Source organism: Melozone crissalis, unplaced genomic scaffold (genome assembly GCF_028551555.1).
Source record: "Melozone crissalis strain CALT ecotype California unplaced genomic scaffold, PUWL_Pcris_2 ptg000027l_1, whole genome shotgun sequence".
Lineage (NCBI taxonomy): Eukaryota > Metazoa > Chordata > Aves > Passeriformes > Passerellidae > Melozone > Melozone crissalis.
In genome coordinates, this window is record NW_026535805.1 from 80862969 (window position 1) to 80887637 (window position 24669).

The 24669-nt window shown below is 34.1% G+C and overlaps 1 protein-coding gene across 1 annotated transcript in view; it reads left to right on the top strand.

Annotated features, from left to right (window-relative positions):
* The window catches only part of EYS (eyes shut homolog), a 704955-nt gene that overhangs the window by 158662 nt on the left and 521624 nt on the right, over nucleotides 1-24669 (top strand). Inside the window, exons 12-13 of the mRNA XM_054280634.1 lie at nucleotides 19523-19636; nucleotides 21880-22002. Coding sequence (XP_054136609.1) covers nucleotides 19523-19636; nucleotides 21880-22002 — 237 coding nt within the window. The remainder of the gene's footprint in view (nucleotides 1-19522; nucleotides 19637-21879; nucleotides 22003-24669) is intronic.

The following is a 24669-nucleotide window of genomic DNA, read 5'->3' on the forward strand; positions in this document are numbered from 1 at the left end:
ATGGAAATATCTGATAGTGAGACAGATGACTTTCTGCACAGTTATAGCTATTTTAGTGTAATGTGGAGAAATTTAAGTTGAGAACAGTCCTTATTATCCAAAGCTTAACAAATACCTCACAATGAAGTACTGAGTCATCTTGCTGAGCTTTGGCTATCTGTTAGACTAGCAGGTGAAATCTTCACTAGGGAGACCCTGGCTTGGGGAAGTTAAGCTGTGAGCCAAAGCCAATTTAAAACAAAAGAGAAAATCTTACTGGCTTCAGCGGGATCAAGTCCTTGGAGAGCAGCCTAAAGGACACCAATTCCAGCCAGTTTACCCACAGCATCCACTTCTGTCCAGGCTGGAAATGTTGTTTTCCTGAAGAACCTTCTAGCTGGCACCCACAAGCCAGTTGGTGCTGGAATTGTCAGACAGGGTAATTTTGTCAGTTTTTTTGCACAGACAATAAAAAAATAAATTTCAAAAACCTGCTGGATTGCTTCCTTGTTTTATATGCTTCAGGTTAGAAACTCTTTTCAGTTATCTTAACTCTTCAGATGGTTGGACCTTACTGCTTTTTGTCTTTGTTTGATAGATTTCTTCTGGTCATCTCAAACTGATTATTGCTTAGACATAATAATAGACTAAAATAACTTATCAACATAACTGGAAAGATGTATGCTAGTCACACGTGGTAACAGATTGTTTATTTGCGGATATTCATGGACGCAGACCAAGATTAATATATCTGTCTTAAAATATGTTTTTATATCTTCATAAAACATGTTACCAAATAGCAATAATCCTAATTTTATAGTTGTTCTGATACAATTGAGGACTCTCTTCCCTAGATCCCACATTACAATCCATCATATGGTTCAACTATGATTCAGACTCTGTAATGCTTATATGCTGTAAAATCTTTTAAAAATCTGTCCCTGTAGAGAATTAATTCCTTGTTTAATAGCATATAGCCAAAGCAACATATGACCTACACTTCTTTTTTGCTTCAAATAAAAAACAATTGTTATACATTATGCATCTAAGTGTTTTACCTATTGATAAATACTAATTTTTGCTGGGCACTGTTTATGTTGGCACTTGCATAAAGCTGTAAGCCGCCTCTGGTCCAGAGTCTAGCTGCAAATGGCTAGGTATTGAATACTGCCTTTCTGAAGACTCTGACATGGAGAACAATATTTGAACTATTTCTCATTCATCTTCAGGTTACAGAAATTGCAAACTACTTTTTCTTCCTCTGTTATGTTTATGCATCTTGCACAGACATTCAGCTGCAACATTTTCATCAGTGGTTAATGAGCTGCAGGGCAACCTACTGGCTTTCAGATTCTTCTTTTCTCTCTGAAGCCATTGTACTGCATTTCTCATTTCATTTCTCATTTGTAAAAACAAGAACCAACACCATTAAAACTCTGAATAATATAGGTGAAGCTTGGATTGACTTTTCAAATCTTCTCAAGATATGAGAAATTAGGTTTGGTTTTTTGTGTGCCTGTTTCCATTTCTCTCCTTTTTCTGTCTTGTCTGTGTGAGTTCTAAGATCCCAGTACTGCCATATTTGTGGGGGCCATCTGTTCTTACAGAACCATAGAATCATAGAATGACTTGGGTTAGAAGGAATCTTAAAGACCATTTAATTTCAACCCCCTGCCATGGGCAGAGACACCTTCCACTAGACCAGGTTGCTATATGCCCCATCCAACCTGGCCTTGAACTCTGCCAGGTATGGGACATACACAACTTCTATGGGCAAACTCTTGCAGTGCCCCAACACCCTCACAGTAATTTCCTACTATTTCTTACTAATATATCACTTTCATTTAGGGAAATTAATTTAAACATCTGAACAAACTGGAATTGGCATCGTGATTAACAAATAATTTGAGAACAATATTGTAAGAGAGAGAAAGGTTAAATATGCAAAAAACATAAAAATCTCTCATCAACAAGATTGTTTCTTTGGATGTGAAAACTGCATGGAAGAATTTTCAAAATACTTCCTCAGTTTTGCCAGTTATTAAAGAAAAACAACAGAAATACAAGTAATGGTGCAAAACTGGAAAAAAAAAAAGGAAGAGTGAATGGATTGTAGTCAATCCTTGAGTGATAATGTATTTTCAGTAGAACTTCATGAAAAGTATTTCAGATAATCATTCTAACACCAAAATACTAAATGAAAAGATCCATGAAATGGCTAAATTCCAAAAGTAAGGATAGATATTTATGTTCAGTTCTAGACCAGTTCTTAATCACATTAAGAAAAATGCATATAGACTAGTTTAGAGTAAACACAGTCTAGTGCCAGTGTGGTTATTTCTGGAATCTAGAGCTAAAGTTGTGTCAAATAACAGTTTGAAGAAATAGTGTGGATCAATATTCTCATATAATGAATTATGTAATCATGTAAATTAGTGATAATGACAAGAATCAAAAATATCAGAACCATTTAATTACTGAATTGTAAAGCATGTTTTAACTTTAAATGAGTCTGCTGTAGCAAACTGCTTCAGCAATTGTTTGCCTTCATGAAGCATTCTGCAAGTGTTTCTATAAACAGAAAAAAAAAAGGTAGAGGGATTTGAGGTTGAATCAGATTGGATAAAATCCCAATAATCTAGATTTTCTGGTAATCTCAGGGAGAAGCTTGTTGGGTAAATTCTACAGATATATACTGAAGAACTGTAAGGCATGTACTAAAATGCTATAGCATTCTAAATTAATGCCACTAATAATGTTTGTATAAATGTTTTGTTCTTTTTAATGCAGAGATGTAGAGGCCTCAGACACAGCCATCTCTCACCTCTTTTCAGTAATGTCAAATGACCACAAATTACTATAATGCCTGTGCTATATCTTTACGCCCCACTTTGAACCAGAATGAACATTAGATTAGGTGAAATGGTGAACTGATTATGGTGTCCAACATGAGGGTGGAGCAAATCCCACACAAATCCCACACAGTGTGAGCAAGGTTTGAACAACCAGCTCCTGCCCCAGACCACTCTGCTGCTAATCCTTTGTCTTGTTCTTCTGCACAGTCTTCCAGGACATCCTCCCTTCCAGTCTTTAGGGATCCACATAGGGATTTCTGGCCCCATTTTTGAGTGACATGCTGTGTCTCTTTGGTAGAAATCTGGGGCACTGTGCTGCTGCCTCACAGACTCTGAGAAGCCTCATAAGCAACTTCCTGAGGGCACAAATATCTGTATTTCTAGTGTGCAACCAATCCCCTCATCCACTGACAGAACACAACATACAAAATCTCCCACTTTCAAATGTAATAAATCAGTTTCCTGTACTCTTCAGTGTCTTCTGAAAGATCATTGGTGTAGACTGTTCTTTGGTTTACCCTGGGAGTGGCCTGTGGCGGGAGTCATTTGGGTTATTTTAAACAAAAACAGATGCTACTCAGCCACATCCCTCTTCATCCATGTGATTTATTTTACAGCTGGGCTGGTGTTCTCTCTCCAGAAATGAAAAAATTAAGTTTAAGCTCACAATAGAGTCCTTATTTTGAAATATTTATGAGATTTTTTTTATTCTGTTGACTATGAATTTCTGCATAAAGAATTCTATGCCTTGTCATTGGGCTCCAAGTCCAGTAGAATTTTTAATCACCGAAGTAACTCTAATTATATAAGTGCCTCCTCTAAAATCAATGCCATGCCTCACACACCTTAACTGTACCCCTACTTAAGTGCTTTCTTGGATTCAAGCCCAAAATACTGTCATTAGAAAATGTGTGTCTTTGTATTTCAGAGCAATGTAACAATAAAGGTGTATTTCTGTAAAATGTTCACATCTCAGATGCATGCTGTCTTTATAAGGTCAGGTTGAGTCAATGGATCACATTAATAAAAATTATAAACAAACAAAGTAGAATTCAATATGTCTATTGATTTCCTTTAAATAATTTGAGAAGCCTGTTTTCATTAAAAATGTGGACATATTTAATTAATATTTGTTTCTACTATTCTATTGTCCTTCATATTCCCATGAATTATGATTAATTATGATGGAATTTTATGCAGATTTAATTTAAACTTTAAGAAAATTATACAGCTTACTGTTCCTGCCACTTTGAGTTCTAGCAAGAACTGCTGCTTGGCTGGAAGGCAGAACTACAAATTTACATCTTAGAAATAAACAGCAAAAAGTAAATAGAATCAGAAACAATCAAAAGCTATTCCCACTACTGGAATGGGTAAAAAGTATACACGATAAGAAGTTTGCTGCTGGAGGCTGTCTTTTTCATCTTTGCTTTGAATGCAATATTTTAAACTGTTCAGATTAGATTGACTATGGAGCTTAAGATTGTCTTTGCAGGAAAAAATTCAGAAGACTCAAAGCCTGCCCAAATAATTTTAAAAATACCAACTGGAGCTCTGGGTTAGAGGATTGCTATAATTGTCTCACTAGTACCTTCCTTTTCACATTTAACCTCTCTCTTCATACATTGACAGCCTACATACAACATGTCATTTCTTTATACTTAAGCTCTTTGTAGGTATCTCTGAACTATGTTTTAAGCCTTACCTGAAAGTGTGGCCTACTTTCTTAGTTTAAGCATTTGATTTTGGAACTGTTTGTTCAGATACTCATCTTACAAATCCACGGAATTTTATGACCTGTACATCTACATCAATAACTATTCTCTTCCAGCCTATTTCCAAGTGCAAATTTATCTAATAACTAATTTTTTTTCTTTTGAAATGCATAATATCTTCAGACCAAGAAAAAACTTCTTCTATATCTGACTAAAAGATTTCTGCTGTGGAGAAGTTGTGCAGTCAAAATCACTTGTGTCTCAGTAAGCTAATTTTAATTTCAGTAAATCTTGAGACTCCATATTCATTGGCATTGAAGTGTTTTCCAGAATATTTTATGATTCCCAAGGTTAAAAAAAAAAACCTACAAGACAAACAAAAAATACAAACATATTTCTGCTGGAAAATTCCCTGTCCATTACAGAGATGTTGGAACTAAGATCCCTTGCAATACTGATCATTTATAATTTTAGGATGGTTTTGTGTCACCATGATTTCTCTTAACTGTACTTGTGATGATGCCATAAATTACAATTTTATTTGATATTGCTAATTTTCCTAAAAATAGTGATAATTTATTTCAATTATATCATTGTCCTTCAATTTGTCTCTGTCTCCAAATCTTGCTCTAATTTTTCTGGAAATACTGCCAAGGTAACAAATATCAATTTCTCTAGAGCCCTCTTATTGGGACTTTTAATGTAGCAGTAAAATGTATGTCTCTTCCCTTCAAACTTCTAAAGACTTTGTGTTATTCTGAATTTTATTATAATTAGTATTAATTATCAGGGATGACTCAGGTAATTATTTTCATAACCTTAAATAAGGAGTCCATGTCTTCCTGGACTATAAAAGGTAGCAAATTGAAGACTTGTCATTTAATATCATATGTAAGACTGATGAAATAGTCAATATTTCAGGATTACTGTATAAATAGGACTAATTCCTAAGTTAAAAGAAAAAATTGGTCTTGCCTCTTGAGTTTCACATTATTTTTAACCAATGCTTTAAAAAGTATAGGGAAAAGTAAGTTTGCATGCATTTAAGATAATTTTATAGCATGTCCATATCTAAAACATTTTCCTTTTCAGTATTTTATTATTTTCACTAAGTTATTACTATTTTAATATTAATCTTAGTTTTAGATCTTTGTAATTTAATTTAAATGAATTAAAAGTGATCTATTAGTCAATTCTAAAGTAATAGATTTTTAAGGTCATTACTTGCATTTGTAGTGTCACAAGTAATATTGTTTTGCTTCTGCTCTCAAGACATGACTCTATGTGGAAGAATGACCTTCAGTACTTCTAGTAAGTTGAGGTGCACTCTGCTATAAACATCTGATGAGGAAAGATTATGCTGAGATTTTACCAGACTGACAACATCTTATCTTATAGCTGCACACATGCTTCTTGAAAGCAGGAAAGGCAATTTACCCTCCACTGTGACTATTTATTAGCTTTTTAATTGTCTTAGACTACTTCTGTACAAGCAACCATTAAATCATTGAAGAAAACAAAGAATGTGCACGGTGGGTGAGAGCATCTGTGTTGATAATTTCTAAGTAAATAAATATCACCTATTCAAACACAATTTTGAACACCTGTTCAAGAGCAATTTAAGCTATTATTATATTCTTGGTCAGTTACTGTGTAAGCACTTGTTGATGGAATGGATTACTGAGAAGGACAAAACAGCAATTTCTAGTCACAACTGCTCTCAAGTTTGTGGTAGGAATACTGAGAAATGGGCATCTAGATTTGATTCCCTGGAAATAAATTTTGTCTTTGAATAAAAAAATACAGCTTTTGAGAAAAAAAAAAAAAAGTTCACTAAAAATAGTAGTGTCTCCTGTTTTGTTTCAGTGGGTGCAAAAACACCTACAAAAAACCTGATATGACAGTGTCACAGATGGAGCGGCTTCACTCATAAAAGAGAAGGAAAAATATGCTTATTGATGTAAAACAGCAATTTGACCAAGTTGGATAGTAAAAATAACAGTGGTTTAACAAGGTTCAATAGCAAAGGTATGCTGGATTATTTATTATATAGAAAATAAAGTCAGACAAATTTATCAGGGAGATATCCCCTTTGATTCAGAAAGGGTACTCTTTAATTCTAGAATTCTTCTCAAAGAAGAGTTTGGGTGCAACTGATCCTCTACTAGTCTGAAACTTGTTCAATGTTTATATCTAAAGGTTTATAGGTGCACAATCTATCAATTATCTCAGTTCAAATTTCAAATTTTAGTATTCAATAAATGACTTACTAAGGATCTGATCCAGCAAGGAGTGTCTCAAACTTGTGGAGTAACCTTGAGAGGTTCCCCTTATTAAGGGGAACATCCTGCTGTGAAGTGACTGTCATGCAAGAGAGCTCAAATTTTTATAGAGGAAGATAATTGAATTGCAGCAATACCTTCACGCTGCCCACAGAAGTTAATTTCTATAACACATGGCTTGAGCCAGATCTTGACCAGTGTTATTTTTGGGCAACAAGAGGGGCCTCAGATTGGCTCTTGGCTATTGTGCCCTTATCTGTCTCCCTCACACACACTATGAGTGTGGTGCAACCATCACAAGTGCTACTGGTGGTTATCACTTGAGCAGAGTTATGGGAAATAAAGGTCAGGTAGCAGGGCAGCATTTCGTCACCCACAAAAAAAGGTTATTGAAATATATATATATATATAACCTACTGGAAAGTAGGGTAAAGTACTCCCTCTTTGAATAAAAAAATTAGGAATCAGCATGGTAAGCTTCATGCCTGAACCAATGCTCATGGAAATCAGCAAAAGGGATGTATGGATGTGGTTTAAATCCTTGTAAAACAAAGCTAAATTCTTACATCCTGTTAGAATATGGAAGTACTAAGGAACTGAAGCAGGTCTCCAGATCTCATACAGTGCTTTTCTACTTTATTTGTATAACAGACTGACTCCTCACATAGAGGTTAAGACGATCAGTGATAGGAAGTGAGCATGAATATGGACCAAACCCTGTGCAGAAGATTCAAGAAATAAATTATCTGCTGGCAGATCTCTTGTGCTTCATTTTGGATGGGACTAGTCGAGGTCTGACATGACCTCAGATTTTATTTGCTTTATGAGTGTTTCATTTATCTTATACAGCATTGTGATAATTCTCAAAATAATTTTTTTAAAAGCATGTGGATAATAAACACTAGGTCCTCAGTAGCTAATCCTTGCTTTTTTTTTTTTTTTTTTCCTGTGGTCTTAATGCTACATCTAAGCACAGGAATTTACTTTATCAAAAATACTTCAATGAAATCTTCTCATTTTTCTGTTTTCAAGGTGATAGTTCCCAAAACACCTTAAGATCATAAGTGCCTGATTTCCTCTCACTGCTAATTGCAGCTAAACAGTGATTTCCCCCTCACAAAGTAGGTTGGGGAGAACTACCAAATTTTACTGAAAGTAGCACCACAGATCACGTATTTAGGTACTTCAATTTATTAACTGTATTTAAGATTTCTTCTGTGTCAGGTTCTTTTTTAAAAATTAAATACTTTTAGTCTTTATCTGTAACACAAACCATTTTATCTAATAAATTCTCTGCTGTTGCTATATCTAAGATTTTAGGCAGCCTATTGACCTTTAAATTCTGCTGTCCTCCCTTCTTCCTGCAATTGATTTTTTTGTCACGGGTGCTAATTTTATGACAGTGTACTGGAAATATTTCTGAGGGAAATATAAAGAAAATGTTAACTCTTCCAAAGGAAGCATTTCTTTCACTGTCAGAAGCTTTGAGGAGTGAGAAAAGAGGTGGTGACTGATTCGATGACTTCAGTAGTTCCTGACAGCTGTGTTTCTGTGACTTACCGTGCTTCTGAAATTACCTGATTCTGACAATGTTTCCATGACTAAATGCATACTGTCTTTCTAAGGTCTGTTATGAGCTCCAACCTACTTTTAATTTTTAAATTAAGGCATATTATTAGTGTGATCATATCCAAAACTTGTGTAGGATATGGTCAGAAACCTTCAAGCAAATTATAGAAATCAATGTTCAGTTTGGATAGGCCAAAACTGGTTACAATTTGAAGATGTTTTTGTTTGCATTATATATTTTTTTACAAATTCACTTAAATGCTAAACTTAAAGTTAGTTGTAGGATGTGTGTGGACAACAATATGCTAAGTTTCATCCATCACATCCCAAATCTACATTACCATTCAAGCCATCCTTTTCTCTCTGGTACTCTACCAGAGAGCAATTTATTTTGCTTTTCTTCTTAATTTACTATGTCATTGTTTCCCACTAGGTAGTTTCAATAATAAAACATAACATGTATTGGAAAATGAAATTAAATTTAACTTTCAAAGCAGGTCCCTCCAAAGGCTGAACAAGTGACATTGTTTAGGATTCCTGCAGGATATCATTGTACTTAAGTGCTTTTATTTTAGACAATGTTTGTTTGATGTTTTTACCAGCATTAGGCTCATTTTTTAAATGAAAAATTTCTAACTACCTAGCTAAGAAAACTCAGAAGTATTGGCTTTTCAAACTCCATTGCTTTCTGCCACATTCTCATCCCTTCTGCAGAAACAAGAATCCTTGCGGACAATGTCAGGAAGTTACTTTGTCACCTGGCACAAGAGATATGAAACAATGGTAAATTAGGTCTTCATGCTGTGTAAATTTATCTTGAACAGACAGACTTCTTACCATTTTCTTCATTTTTGTAAATAAGGACATTCAGGCCAATATTTCACTAAAGAGAAGACAGCAGAAAAAAAATTGACCAAATATTAATTATACAAAGAGGTGAAATTTAGTATGAACTCTAGAAAAATGGAAAAGGACAGAGGAGTGATAAAGAAAATTCACAATTTAGAAGTAGCATGAAGCATATTTTTTAATTGAAAGTCCTAGAAAAATATGTCTATTAATAAATCAACTACCTGTAATGTTGACTAAACATCAGGCATTTATGAGAAAAAAGAAAATAGTCTTTGAGTAAGGAATTAATGGTTCTTTAAAGAAAATCACTGATGACAAAGGGCACATAATCAGATATAAGAAAATATATGCATAAACAGATATATTAGTATACTTGAAAGACCAAGCTTAAAATTATTTTATTTAATGAACTCCAAGTTGGAAATGTGTAAGAACAATTGGATTGGAGAAAGCAAATGGAAATTTAAATAAATGAGGAGAATATACTCCGTGTTTTTAGATTATGGGGACAGAAATAATTGATTTCTAGTTATGTGGGTCTGTTTATGTATTTTATCTGTACAAGGGGAATTTTTATGGTGGATAAATTTGCAAAGAAACATCTAAGTTCAGCCTAAAACCAGAAATTTTACACTTAGTAGAGATTAATTGAAAGTAATTCTAATAATTTATTTTATATCCAGTTTTCTTGCACTACATGTAAATAAAAACTTTGGAGTTAAGTAATTTTATTCAGTGTACAGTGAAAAAAGGCTTGAATTTCAGTTGCTATATATCATTAACTTGTGCTGGAGCATCATTGTCATGCAGTACAAATTTGAATGCCTTTTTTTTTCCTCATCATAATTTCACACTGCAGTGCCAGAATGATAGACTCATAATGGGCTCCCTATAGACACATACAGAAATCATTTTGTCATGGTTATCTCACCTTGTAACAGCACCGAAAGCAGTTGGTCTCCATGGTCTTGCATTAAACTGTCACATCACTGTTAAAATCCTCTGTTTCAGGAAATGGTGACAGTACATCTTGAGTGCTGTGAAAAATAACGACTTCATTGCCCACATTCAGTGGCTCTGTAAAACCAGATTACTCATTTATTTATATGGGAGGAGAAAACATTTTTCAATAGTAAGTGATCGTAGCAATTAAACATTTTCTTTGCTTGTTTAGCTGTCTCAAATTGATGATACCAACATTTTACAACTCCATGACTGAATTTTGAAGCAATTTTTTCTTATTGTACTTTAGCTTGCCCTGATTTACAAGCCATTTTAAATATACTCTAAACATTAATTTTTTTACTCATGATTATTTAATTTCTCATTTTAAATACAGCTCTGCTACTCCCCTCAGAGGACACTTACTTAATTTTTTTAAATTTTTGGATATTCACTTTTCAATGGCTTTTTTTCCCCTCTTTTTTTTCTTGACCATAGTTGACACCAGTTCACTGAAATCCTAGATGGAAGAGAAATTTATTATCCTGCTTCTGTAAGAGAAAAAAATTGCACTGATTCAAATTCTTTGGCTCTAAGGTCAAATCTTTTTTTTTTATTTATTTAATAAAACTACCATTTTAATCATACAACTAGAAAGCAGTATCTTTCTGTACCAGAAAGGCATGATAATGAGCTGGACTAACTTTGAGTACTTAGCAAGCAAAATATATTTGATACATTAATGACACATCTGAGAGTGCTAAAGATAAGTGTATTATCTAGTATGGCCCTTTTCCATTGTAAGCAAAGCAACATTCTCTGTCAAGGAAAGCCAGATTTTTGGAGCCTATTAAAACAACCTGTGTGGTGCCAATCCAGCCATGGTCATGGGCAACAATGCAAATGACTGTCCACAATGGATGTGGAAAATGGGGTTTTCTTAAGAACAATCCAGATAAGAGCTCTTACTGTAGCTGGTTATCCTGCTTATAGCCACCCTTTCAGTGCTTTGTCTGCATTGGTTTGATTTTGGGGGAAGCTCAGGCATGCTGCTTCATGCTGAGATGCTGCTCAAAGTTATCAGTCCCGAGCATTACCAAGCACAGTCCCCATGCATACCCTGGCTTCTTTCCCCCCCCTCACACATCTCTCTGATCTCCAGGCTCCTGCCACACTTCCAGGATCTTTCTTCCAGTCAAGATCTTCAACCTCTTTCTCACCACCCCTTTTCTCTTCAACACCACGTCTTGTTTGCAGGAGCTACTGTTGTAGCACCAACTAACTCTCTCTGAAACCTTGGACTGCTCTCCCTTCCCCAGTTCTCTCAGTCTCAACATATGATTAAATGGAAGATGCTCTCATGGCATCTTTACTGGATTCAAAGCCTGCAATCTTTATTTGGTCATGGCATTATCAAAGTTTACAATAAGGCCACACGATGAGTGAAGATAAAAAGTTGCGGACTTTTGCTTAAGATGTCTACCCACACCCAAATCCCCAGTTATCTACTGTCTGCTAGCATTTATGATTTAAGCTTTTTTTTTGTTCCTGTGATAGTCACACTAAGGATTTCTATTCTGAGTAATGATTACCCAATTTCAGGGATGTCAATCCAACCAGTTTCACTGGGATTCATACTCAGCAACTTTGTCTCTATAAATTATGGAAAATTACGGAGCCTCCATTATTTCTTTACATTGTAGAATTTATGCAGAATTTGCCAGTAACAGGCAAAAATTAAAATTCATCCTAGTTCAATCCTAAATTCTATGATCTATTTATCATTTAAATTAAAGGTTAGTCTTCAGATTATTTGTAAACTTCTGTTTGGATTTTTAGTAGTGTAAAATTTTGTCCTGATTATTTTGCTCATAAGGACAGCAAATTTAAATAGACTTAGGAATCTAAAAATATGTGAATTCATTAATGGACTGTTGAATTATTTAAAAGAAATTAACAGTGCTCTATGTCCCCTGAGATACTTATCTGGGAAAAAATGGCATCCTGTTGTGCATCTGCTGAGCAATGAGAATGTCACAGTTTGTTGCATGGAAATTTTAACCTCTTTTACAGAAAAGTGCTCATCTGGTTTTTAGAGTCCAGATGTACTATTGTTATTTCTATTACCATGTGTCCATTCCATTTCTTTTAGAATGAATTGATCAAGAATATTTATACTGATGTCAGTTTAAAATCTGTTAGAAAAATAGAGTAAGACACCTCTATTTAAAAACCAAAGCAACCCCAATGAGAAAGAAAAGCAGAAACCAAAATGAAAGAATGATAAGTAAAAACATCTCCTTAAATCCTTTTATATTGCCTCTAATGCATTTTCACTAAGGCAAATTTTGACTGTAAAAAATGTGTTGTACTTTCTGACAACTGCTTCCACAAATTAATAATTTTTTCCTTATATTTAAGCTATAAATCTTGTTATTCTTTTCACTTGAGCTGTAAATCCTGAAAATCACAAATGTAAGCAGAGATTCCTCAGGCCTAGAGATACAAATGAAATAATAACTGTCCCTGTGCTTCCTGTGGCGACAGGTATGTTTAGCATAAGTCTTGGAATAGAGCTCTTTGTCCTGTCATGGCAGCTTTTTATCTGTAGGAGGTATCCAGATGCTGTTCCTTTGCCCTTGGTTTTGATGTGACTTTGCAAATTTGTCTGCCCTAATGACACCCTCTCAAAAAAAGACAGATACTAACTGTAAAAGAAAAAAAAAAAGAGGGGGAAAATGAGGAAAGTTTTTTGTAGGAATGGAAGAAACCACTCTGATGCTTTTCATCTTTAAACAAATATTTCATGGGGCATAGGAAAATTAGAATAGATTGAAATAAAAGCTTGGGAGATCTCCTGCTGTAGCAAAAGTAAAATCAGCAAGCCTCAGCTTGCACAGTTTATTATAAAATCATCCTGTCAGAGGACATGTTTTTCTATTCAGACCCACTGTATGTTTTGTGTGACTAGCATTTCCCATCCACAAGTCTGTCTTAATTTTTCTCTGCCAGGAGAAATCATACAGGTGTGTTGTTTTGTTGTGTTTGTTTTGTTTTGTTTTATTTTGTTTTTCTTTTTTTAAATAATGGAACACCTGTACTGTCTGCTATATGTTTGTTCTTAATTCCTATTGAAATTTGTTCAACTGGCTGTCAAGAAAGCTTTATCTCCTGTACAAATAATTCTGACACTTGTACAAGATAATTTTAATGTGCTTGTTCTCTCCTTATTCTGAAATTTTCTGGGTTTTTTTATATTAGGTTCAGACAAATGAAGGCTAAAAAAATAAAAATATTAGATGAAACCCTATTATAGATGCAGGGTGGTTTACAGAAGACAAGGTAACTAAATTATGGATATCTCTCTTCTCCTCTTCACCCCATGGAGACAGTAATGGCTTAACCTTGAATGGCCAGATGTAAAACAAATCATCTATATGCAGATTTAGAACACTGAAACATCTGGTAGATGAGATTTGTTCTTTAACTCTGCTAGATTAATCTAGGTCAGTGGAATTTCATAAAAGCATAACAGTTTGCTATATTGTATCTCTTGCATGACTTTATTATTTACTTCTTAATACTTGAATGCACCTAGTATGCATATACCCAAAAAAAATATTCAATAGTGATTAAGATTTCAATATGTGGAAAAGCCAGAATTAATGTTGCCAGTGTGATTTCCTGTACCATTTCTGTTCCTCTCTGTGTAAATGCATTATAATCTGAAGTTGAAAAATTTATTTTTGCTTACATTATGTTGCGTCTATACATGTACTCCAATTCTCCTATACGTCAGTTAAATTCCACAATACTGGGTATGTCTTCTGCCTAGAGGATTATTTAAGATTTTAGATGAAGTGGTAATAACTCCTTTCTCTGCTTTTTGCTGGATTATATGAGTTGAAGAGACTTCTTTATTAATACTAATATTGGATGTAGTGATAGTTCAATTATAAATGAAATCTCTATTTTTTGAGAATTTTTTTAAATCACAATCAGCCTATTAATATGTGTTCTTAATACAAAGCTGTCATGTTATTTTATGAAAATTGTTGTGCAAGGAATTTTATGTCCACTCTTTAATTTTAAATGCAAATATATGCATATTTAAGAAGCTCATGGGAATGATGAGTACTTCTATAACAACCTCTAATGAATGTGTGTACTGGTAGAATCTCTCTGTTGATAAGGTTTTCTACTATGTAACTTAAATTTGCTTGAGGTAATGTCCCTTTTTACCTGTGACACCTTAACTTAAGTTGCTGTTCATATTTTTTTGTGATTTCTCTCATTGACAAAGTTAACAAAAACACTTGTATCTCCTTTCAGCCTACATTTTTCTACACCAGACAAACTAGAATTTCTGAATCCTCTGTTCTGTGACAGGCTTTCTATTTCCCTGGCCATTCTACCAGCCTGTTTTATAGGCTTTGGATTTTCTTACGAAACCATTGAACAACCCAGTTCAAAAGGGACCTCAGACGTTCCCTTTTGATTAGAAAGGGAGCCTAGGTAAGCGTTTCTAGCACCCTGTACAATTGTGTCCCAAAAACCTCCAGGGATGGTGAACCTACCATGTCCCTTGGGAGGATGTTCCAGAAGGTTCTCACTGTAAAACACATCTTCCTTACATCTTCTTGAAAAAGCAGAGCTTTTCTCTAATGAGACCCTTCCTTTTGTTTTGCCAATATGCATTTCAAATAGAAAATACTGTGACATTTGTCTGCCTAAAATTCAACCAGCTCTGGGGGCTGAGATGCTGTTTAACCGCAGACAAGGTTTTTAATAAAGTAATGACCTTCCTTTGGAACAAAGACATAAAAAAATGTGATCTCAACAAGCAGAGTTCACACATCATTACCTGAGGTTTAGACAGTTCAGTTTCCCAGTGCACCTAATCTTTCAGTGCATAACCTGTGTGCAAGAGATTCACATATAATCTACTCTAGTAACTGGCTTAACTTGACATTTTAAGAGTTGATACTTTAAAGACTACAACATAAAATATTTTTCAGTTTTATGCTTTCATCCTTGAAAAATGTCTAGGAGTCTTACCACTAGGTAAAATTATTACTTTAAAGTAGAGTGCCTGCATTCAAACCCTGAGATGATCCTAGACCACATTTGTATTGGTAAAATTTAGTAGAAGCTAATAGAGCCATACAAAAGCTAGACATATATTTTTTCATTTTTACAAACACATATTTTATTAAAAATAAAATTTAATAGTAAAGATTTCTTGCCAGTAATGAGTAAGGATTAGATCTAGTAGATTTAAACATCCAGAGAGGATGTGTCCCACTTTTCTGACATATTAATAGTGCAGATTCCCTTTTCTTTCATTGAGGACTTTCTGCTGAGAATGAGAATGTGAAATTAAAATTCTCAGCTAACAAATATTAGAAATTTATATCTATTTCATATTTTTATTGAAACAAATTTTTTTTTAGATTTGACCTAGAGTTTCTAGAATTATTTATGACACACAGAAAATATTTTTCCTTATATATGATTTATTCCTTAATATTAGGCTACAGGAAAGAAAAGAACATTGAGGCTTTTACATACGAAATATGTTTATGAGGCAGATAACTGCATACATATTTTAAGATAATATCAACAACTCTATGAAAATTACTCTATTTTTGAAACAACTTCATATATGTAAAAGAGTCCTGCAAACAATGTTGCTTTCACATAATTACTTCGCAGTAAATCTTATTACTTTTCTTGACTGTTTATGTTTTATCTAGCATTTACATTAGATAGGGAAACTATGACAGGTGCCAGTGGAAATAAATATTTCATCCTCACCTGAGGAGGAAGTCCAAATAAAGAGCTATAAAGCTTGAGAGCTGAAAATATTTACTGCAGTGTAAGTGTGTGTTGACAAAAAAAATAATGAAATCATATCCTTAGTAAATAATTGTGATATGTTTTTCCTGTTCTGACCCCAGAAACTCTGAGTTATGAACTCCTTCCCTGCAATAATTGAAACAAGATAATTTAGTACTTCTAATTCATCTTTCAGATGTGTTTTACCCTTGCATTTTCAGTGTAGAGAAAGTTGTGTAACAGCTGCATCATCTATTATATTCTCTGATGATAGATATTCGCCACTCAGTGAAGGTAATAACAAAACATTTTTGGAGAACATAACTTTTTTACCTACTTTTTGTACTAATATAAAACCACTATTACTTATTATAAACTTCAACTTACTTATGATTGATGTGATATGATAAAAAATACTGTACTATTCTGTACAGTACTCTACTATTCTATACATGGATATGTATATTATTTAATTTTACATTATTTTTAAGGGGCGCTCTAGATTGAGCCACAAATAATATCACTACATTTTTACATGAAAGATTCCCATAAATGTTTTCTCAGCTGTCTGAAAGGATTTATATATGGGACACACTGCTTTACATTTGACTGCATGGAAATATTTATTCAGGAGTATATCAGGTTATTCAGGATTTCCCCTATCTTCGGCTGATGGAGAGAGGAGCTGGGTGGGTGAAGGAATGGAATTTTTTCCTGGTTCATAGAGCACTGTATTGGCTCTGCCAAAGTCATCTTATGAGATCAGAGGGTAGAGCACAAAGGTTTGGAGCATTTATACAGAGAAATTTATTTTCATATTTTCAAATGAATGGAACCGATTAACTTGTATTATATCAAAAGTGTGTAAATATTTATATTTTAATTGACTAATTTCTTCTATTTTGTTGTTGGTCTTAATGTTGTTGTATCACAACTAATTAAGTTAGAATACATAGATTATAATGTAACTAAAAGCATTCCTCGACTCATTCCTGATTTAAAAATAACACAAATGAAGTTTATTTTCCCTCATGTACTTTCAGCCCATTATGTGAGTTTATTAATGTCTGTGAAAGAATTGTCATTTATTGGTATGTTGATCAGCAAGAAGTAAATATCATCAAAGTATATCACACATATATTATATTATATTATATTGCATTATATTATATTATATTATATTATAATGATTCTACATCAGCAGAAACAATTTAAGATACAAACTGCATTTAAATTGTTTTTTGTCTGCAGGACATATTCAGTTAAAAATGTGACAAGAAATAAAATTCTATCTATGTGCTTTCCTTTCAGCTCTTTCAGAGTGGATAATTCACACTGTATGCACCAAATTCAATTAAAAACAGATTCTAGTTATGCCTTTAAGTTCTTCTGTTCCAATCCATAAATTTATAAAACAGAAATGAAGTAAACTAAGTAAATGAAAAACTTTATATGTTGGCTTCTACTACCTGCAGCTCTGCATTTGCCCCTGTGCTATTTCCCCTTGCCTGCTAGTCCTGCTGCAAATTCCCAGAATGTCATGTGCAGTTGCTGGATATTTCCACTGCTCCCAAGAAAGGGTGACCTGGTCACAGCTCATCACAGGCAGTTCTTGCAACGTCACTGCCAGACCTGCTGAGAGCTGGGAGCTCTTGAGTCACTTCTCAGATTTCATACTGTTTCACATGGTAGGATCTAAATAAGGGCATTTTTCTGATCCTGAAGTGGCAGCAGTGGTTCCTAAAACATTTTAACACTATCAGCAAGACCTATAAAAATTCTAAGTATTTATTTCTAAAATGACCTAATATGCTTCCCAGTAGCTCGTTTAAGAATCTTTCTAGAAGGTATTGTTTTCAAAAAATAATTTATGAATAGACATAAAGGTTATAAAAAAAAAATAACAGCTTGAAAAAGAATTTTTTTTTCCATTTTTACGGATGAGGGTGCTGTTCTCTGTCCTTCTGTACTTGTTAATTTTCTGTCTTTATAATGATAAAAAAAACCCAACAAACTTAATAGGCCAGATTTCAGATAGTTAAGTTTCCAATCTCCATTAATTTCCCTCTAGGTAGCTAGTTCTCAGTTACAGGTGTTAAAAGCTAACATTTTCAAAAGAACATAACTTCTAGAAAATAATTCTAGCTTGTTAAAACTTAAAAAAATAATCTGTAAGAGCTAAATCAAAGTAGGTTGTAAGCATGCCTAACCACTTTTGTTTTCATAAATGTCATAATGCTCTGAACCACTGGCAGAAGGAATATTTTCTGCAGTTTTTTAATACAATCACATGCAAAACAGCTTTTTATACTTATTTTCTTCTCTGAATTTTACATTTTAAGCGTATAATGTATGAGCTCATTTCATTGGTGTCAGTAATTTTCTAACCTCCCCCCACCAAAGCTTCTTTGCTATTGAATATCATCAAAACAAATTAAAATATATAGGTCTCGATTCACATTATATGCCCTTTAGAATAATTCTTCATTATACTTCAGATTAAATCTTTCACCTTTAGTTGCTATTTATGAAAATACCAATTCATCTTGTCTTCTTCTACCACATATAACTTAGGGGCAAGTGGGTATCTCTGCCCTGTTTCTCTACAATAAAAGCTAATTCAATATTTTTTTGCTTTGTAGATCAACTAAACAATTTCTATCCTTGTGTTCCTCTCCTGACAAGACCCCCTTGCAGCCCCCACTGTTGGTGCTGCAGCATCTGTGCCTTGTACAGTGTCTCAAAGTACCTGTAAGAAATTAAAAATCTGAGCTACTCTTTCCTTATGCAAGTTAATTAGTCTTCAGATTTTTGTTTTAAGGATGTACACCTTCTGTCTTTTAGAAACAAACCCAACAGCCTTATGTGCCATAACTGAGCTGTGCATTTTACATATTCTGAGGCCTGACTTGCACAGCGCATCTTTGCTATGCCTCAGTATATTTGTACTCTGTATTTTGTTACTCTCCACATCAATAAGGACATCACAGTGGATAGAATATAAATGATGTACTCTTTCTCATATTAATGTGGCAAAATTAAAAAAAAATATTGAGTGACCTGGTTTAGTGGAAAGTGTCCCTGCCCCTGGCAGAGGGCTTGGAACTAGTTAATCTTTAAAGTCAGTCCAACCCAAAACATTCTGGGATTACATCACAAAAATACTAAAATTACTTTAATACAAGAAAAGCACTTGAAAATTGTTTTCTTACAGCTATGAATGTCTTGCATTCTGGAAGCATTTCCTACTTAATTTGTTGCTATATTCCATCAATAAAGATGTATTTGTAACATTGAATAAGAAATGAATAAAATTTAACTCTTTGTAAATAAAATACTGAAACTCTGACCTAAATTTTCCTTTTCCAGTGGAATATGGATCCTAAGATCTCTGGGTTTTAGTTAAAGAACACCATTTGATATACATGTTTCATGCTTATAGCATACATAATGACAAAGAAAATCAAAGCTTATCTTACTTCATTTGCAGGGTTTTCAGGCCAGTACTGTGAAACAGAAATGAATGAGTGTGATTCAGCTCCCTGCTTGAATGGTGCTATTTGTCAGAATGATGTCAACAGCTATGATTGCTTTTGCCCTGAAGGTAAGTTGTTCAAAATAATTTATTTTTATTATCTTTGACAATATTCAAAACTGCCTGCAGTTTGCAAAACATCTTCTTGACAGGCATCAAGTCGTCATCAAAACTTCCTTTCTATGAAAGTTGTTCATTCCTTTCCAAAGTCTTCTTGGCATCTTTGTCCACCAAGTCAATGTGTCTACCAAAACAACCATGATCATTAGATTGGAAACAAATTAAGAATGGAGACAGCTATACTCCTAAATGCTACCTCTTTTCAGACAGAACATAATGATTTTAGCCAAGTTTGAATCAGTGGAGAAAACACAAATGAGCAGTATATGAATTCCATGGAAATTATCATCCATAACCTTACAAAAAGTATTTTTACCTTCATTAATAATATGCATATTTCTCACTGATCATGGCAAGCTACAATGGTCACAATGACTTTAATAGACCATCACTAAAAAAACCTATTAGAATTTTTACAGAGAAAAATAATATGATTTTCAGCACCTGTGTTCTGTTTCTTTAAAAATGCACTCTGTTCTTTGTTATCAGTACTGTATGAAAAAAATAGCAATTGCAGTAAAAAATTAGTCAAAGCATGTTTTAAAGCAGTTAAAATTATAGTTTCTTTCTGAAATGCTTTCACAAATGGGTTCCTTAAAAATATTTTTAAATGTATTTTTAGTTAAAAATGAAGCCAAAGTGGTAAATTATAGCCTGATACATTATATGTTTAAAGTTTTTTTATTTTAATCTTCAAATTCTACTATTTTCTAAATATGGACTCATGGTAGCTGATTTCATAGCTGACAATATTTCAAGTATGCATGCATTAATACAGGCATTCCAGTGGTGATAACTTCAGAAACTCATCAAAAGAGATGAAATTGCTACAAATAATTCTCATAAATACAGTCTCTGTCATTAGTTAGCTTAAATTAGAAGCCAAAACAGATACTGGAAGATAGCTGGAAATTAACTTTGGAAAATATCATTTTGCTGTTTAAACTGCGTGACTAGCTTATACAAAAATAAATCTTGCCATCCACATTGCCAATTTTGTGGCTTACATGTTACCTGTGAGACATAGGCCTGATTAAACTTTAAATGCAAATGAGAGCTATTATTTTATACATTATTAATGAATTAAGGGTAATTCTAAAGTTTTATGACTTAAGGATCAGTGGAAATTGGTTCCATGGTCAGTTTGAGAAATTATAGGAATATAGCTTGCACTGAGGGTACCGATAGCTCAGCATTAGTCATGGTCTTCCTGCAGCCATGGCCTGTGACAGCACTAATGACACTCATTTTGTAGCATGACCATGAATTAGAATACATTTACAAGAGCATGAAAAGTCAGATATTGGAGACGAGATTTTGTAGCTATTTCAACTACAAAAAAAAACGTTGGCCTCTGAGTTTGCTAAAAGTCATCATGACAGAAGGGACTGGGGTGGTTGAGTCTGGAGGAGGCTCAGGGGAACCTCACTGCTCTTTACAACTGCCTGACGGGAGGTTTTATTGAGTGGGGGGTCTGTCTCTCCTGCCTTGTCTCTAGTGACAGAATAAGAGGAAATGGCCCTAAACTGTGTCAGGGGAAGTTCAGATTAGATATTATTAGCTAAGAAAAAAATCACCGAAAGAGTAGTTAGACACTGGAATAATTTCCCAGGGAGGTAAATTATGGATGGAGTCACCATCTCTGGAAGAGGGAGAGAGGTGCCTGGATGTGTCACTTGGGGAGATGGTTCAAGGGGAGTTGTGGTGATGCTGGGCTGTCAGTTCGATTGGATGGTCTGGAAAGCCTCTTGCAACCTTCATAATTCTGGGGTTCTCTAAAACAAACAAAGAAAAAAGTAGAAAAGCAACTATTTGAGAACTGAATTTAAGAGATATTTTAAGAGTTGATTTTTATTTTGAGAGCAGATATCCAAATCCGAGCTTCACTTCATCTGTAATGTTGTCAAAATCAGCAGATACATAATTCATAAGTTCTTAAGTGTTAATGAACATACTGAATCCTAAATTTGTGCTTTCATTTATTGACTCCTTTTAAACTATATTTGACAGGGAAAAAAAAGCATTTTTCTATTAATGACAGTGGAGGCAAAACTTTTAGAATGAGAATCCAAGGACTCAAGATCATTTTTTACATGAGTAAATTGAAAATGAGGGACCTAAAGACATTGCTTTAGAAAAATAAGACACAGATATAGCTGAATAATGCATAGCTCTTTGGTTTTATTTCCAAGGATTTGAAGGCCTGAACTGTGAAATCAACTTTGATGAGTGCACTTATGGTTTCTGTAAAAGCAATTCAACGTGTTTAGACCTGGTTGCAGACTACAGCTGTGCTTGCCCTCCAGGATTCACTGGTAAGATTTCTTTTAACTTGGAAAAGAAGTTAAATAGTTAAACTATTAATTTTCTTCCCTGAACTTATTTTCTCTTTTTTCAGTGTTTTAGCATTAATAAAAATAAAATCAACTTAAGGTTCTGTGCAATTGATAATGTTTTAATTTCCCTCCTAATATGATACAAAATGAAAGCAGTGTGTGTATGGAAAGAAAAATTGTATTTTGCATAGAAGAAAAAAATTGCCTAAAACTACCTAATCTATGAAACATAGGTGAACAGGTAGCTGGTGCTATTTTCTCAGATTTTATCACAGCCATACTTGATTGAGTGCGAACAAGAACACAATTTTAGAAAGATTACACTTTGTTCTCTTTAACAAAGGTGCCATCAGATCCTTATGATAAATTCTCCTAAGTTGCACAATTATTTGCATGTCTACCAGGTTTGAGAAAATAGCTCTTGCATCGTGGAGAGTCTTCAAGGCTCTATTTTCTGCCAGAAGCAGCTAACAGGAAATCAATAAAAGTGTCTCCAAATATATGCCGTCTAAAAAAACAATGTCAGGCACTGAACGTTGACTTTCAGCTGCTGATTTCAGAGAGGCAAATGGAGCAGCATTATTTATAAGTAGTAACAGGAAAACAAGCAGTGGCAGTCTAAGAAGTCATACAGTTAGTGGATATTGTAATAAAAAGCCAAACAAGTTTGTCCAAGGAGCTCAAAATGAGTGGGGACCAGTAGAGAGGAGAGGAAAAAAAATTAATGACATCTATTAAGGAGAAATAAAAAGTTAAAGAAGTAAGTAGAACAGTGAAGGATGAGGAGGCAAAATTAAGTTAGTTGTAGAGCATTTCAGGTCCGTAATAACACCAATGGTGTTCAGTTCAGAGATTCTTCATTCATATTTCGTCAATGCCTAAATTTAGGAAGACTGGACAAAAGGAATCTAAGATAATATACAGACATTTTAAATCTGTGGAAGCAATAGTAGATGCAATTGCCACCAACTTCTGTGAGTTTTCATGCAAACATATTCTTATATTATTCAGCATTACAAAACCGAGATGTGATATATTTCCTGTAGCATATTATTCTCCTTTTTATGTTGGTAACTGGCTTTGCTTTCATGAGTTCGCATACTGTGTCTATTTTGCATCAATTTTGAAAGTAACAGAAGTGATTACAAAGTATTTGTTACTATAGATAGAAGAAGTTTAATGCAAAAATTTTAAAATAAGAAGTTTTTAAAACTTTCTCCTGTACTGCTAGAATCCAAATGGAAAATGTCAAACTTTTGTGTAGTAGGTTGATAACAGTTAGTTTAAACTGGGTAATGCAGGAAAAGCTGTTCATTTGAAAATACAGCAACACTATTTTGGGATATGATGGAGTCCACATTGTAGAGCCAGAACTACAAATTAATGTGTGAGTGTCACTAAGGAAGCCTGGGACAGAGTATGCATTCCTCAGTAGGGACTCTTTATCCTATATTCTGGATATATATGCATCATACTGATGCAAACAGTTTGCCAGTAACATCTTTGTTCATTCCAAGACAAGCAGGATTCAGGGTCTGTCAACAGTGAAAAACTTACAAGTGAGTTATAAGTAGATTTTATTGAATATCTTGAGGCCTATATTGAAGTCATAGAAGTTCACATGACTGCATAATAGGCTAATATGAAAAAAGCTCAATTTTCTCCTGCATTTCCTATGTGAGGGACTTTCCATCACTAATGTGCTATTGATCTCACTTCATATTGTTGTTTTTTCTGTGAGACAGGACATCTCCCACAAGAAATAAAGTAAACCAGCCTACTAACTGGAATTAGGAGTAGGGACAAGGATTCTACTGATTACACTGAATATTTTCATTTGTGCTCATGCTTTTTGTACAATTAATTCACAGTCAGTCATTGTGGATCTCATTAGGTCTGTTCTCTCCAAGCCTTCCAAAACCTGCTTCAGCCTCTCTAGAATGAGTCTGTGATGTAAAATACTGGATATTTGGGCTTCTGTCTTATACAAAAGGCAAACAACAGCAAAAGAGTCTTCCAAGTTCTTCTGAGTTTTAAGATTTATATAAATGGTACGCTTAGATATTGCTGTAGTAACAGTGATACACTCAAAAGCTATTTAAGGGCTAAAGGAAACATAGTGTGCATATATATGCAATTTTTATCCACTTAATATTTAAACAATGTAGAAATTGCATATTTAATTTAGAAAAACATCATAAAGAGAGCAGTTAACTGATAGCAATTAGCTCTGATGAAGGCATATGTTAAAAGTTCATCAACAGACCTGCTAACATCCTGCCAATCACATCTTGTAGTCTTCTGATGAGACTTGCACAAGCAAGTAACATTTGAAAAAGTCCACTAAGTGTATAAGAATGACTTTTACCTTTTATTTTCTTTTAAGCACACTTTTGTTTTCCTATCATATTAAAAACAATTTCAGAAAAAAGTTTACCTTTAGCATCTTAGCTGGTCAGGTCAAAATTGTCTTAGGCTGGTTGTTTGCCTCTTTTGCTGTTTACTATCTGTGTGAAGTGGCATCAATTCTGATTGGGATCACATGCCTTGAAGCTAAAGCTGTGATGGAAGGGCAGCATTGGACAGGAGGGCCTCCATGGATGGCCTTGGATGAACCCCCCTTGAACCAGGCAGTTGTGCTCCACA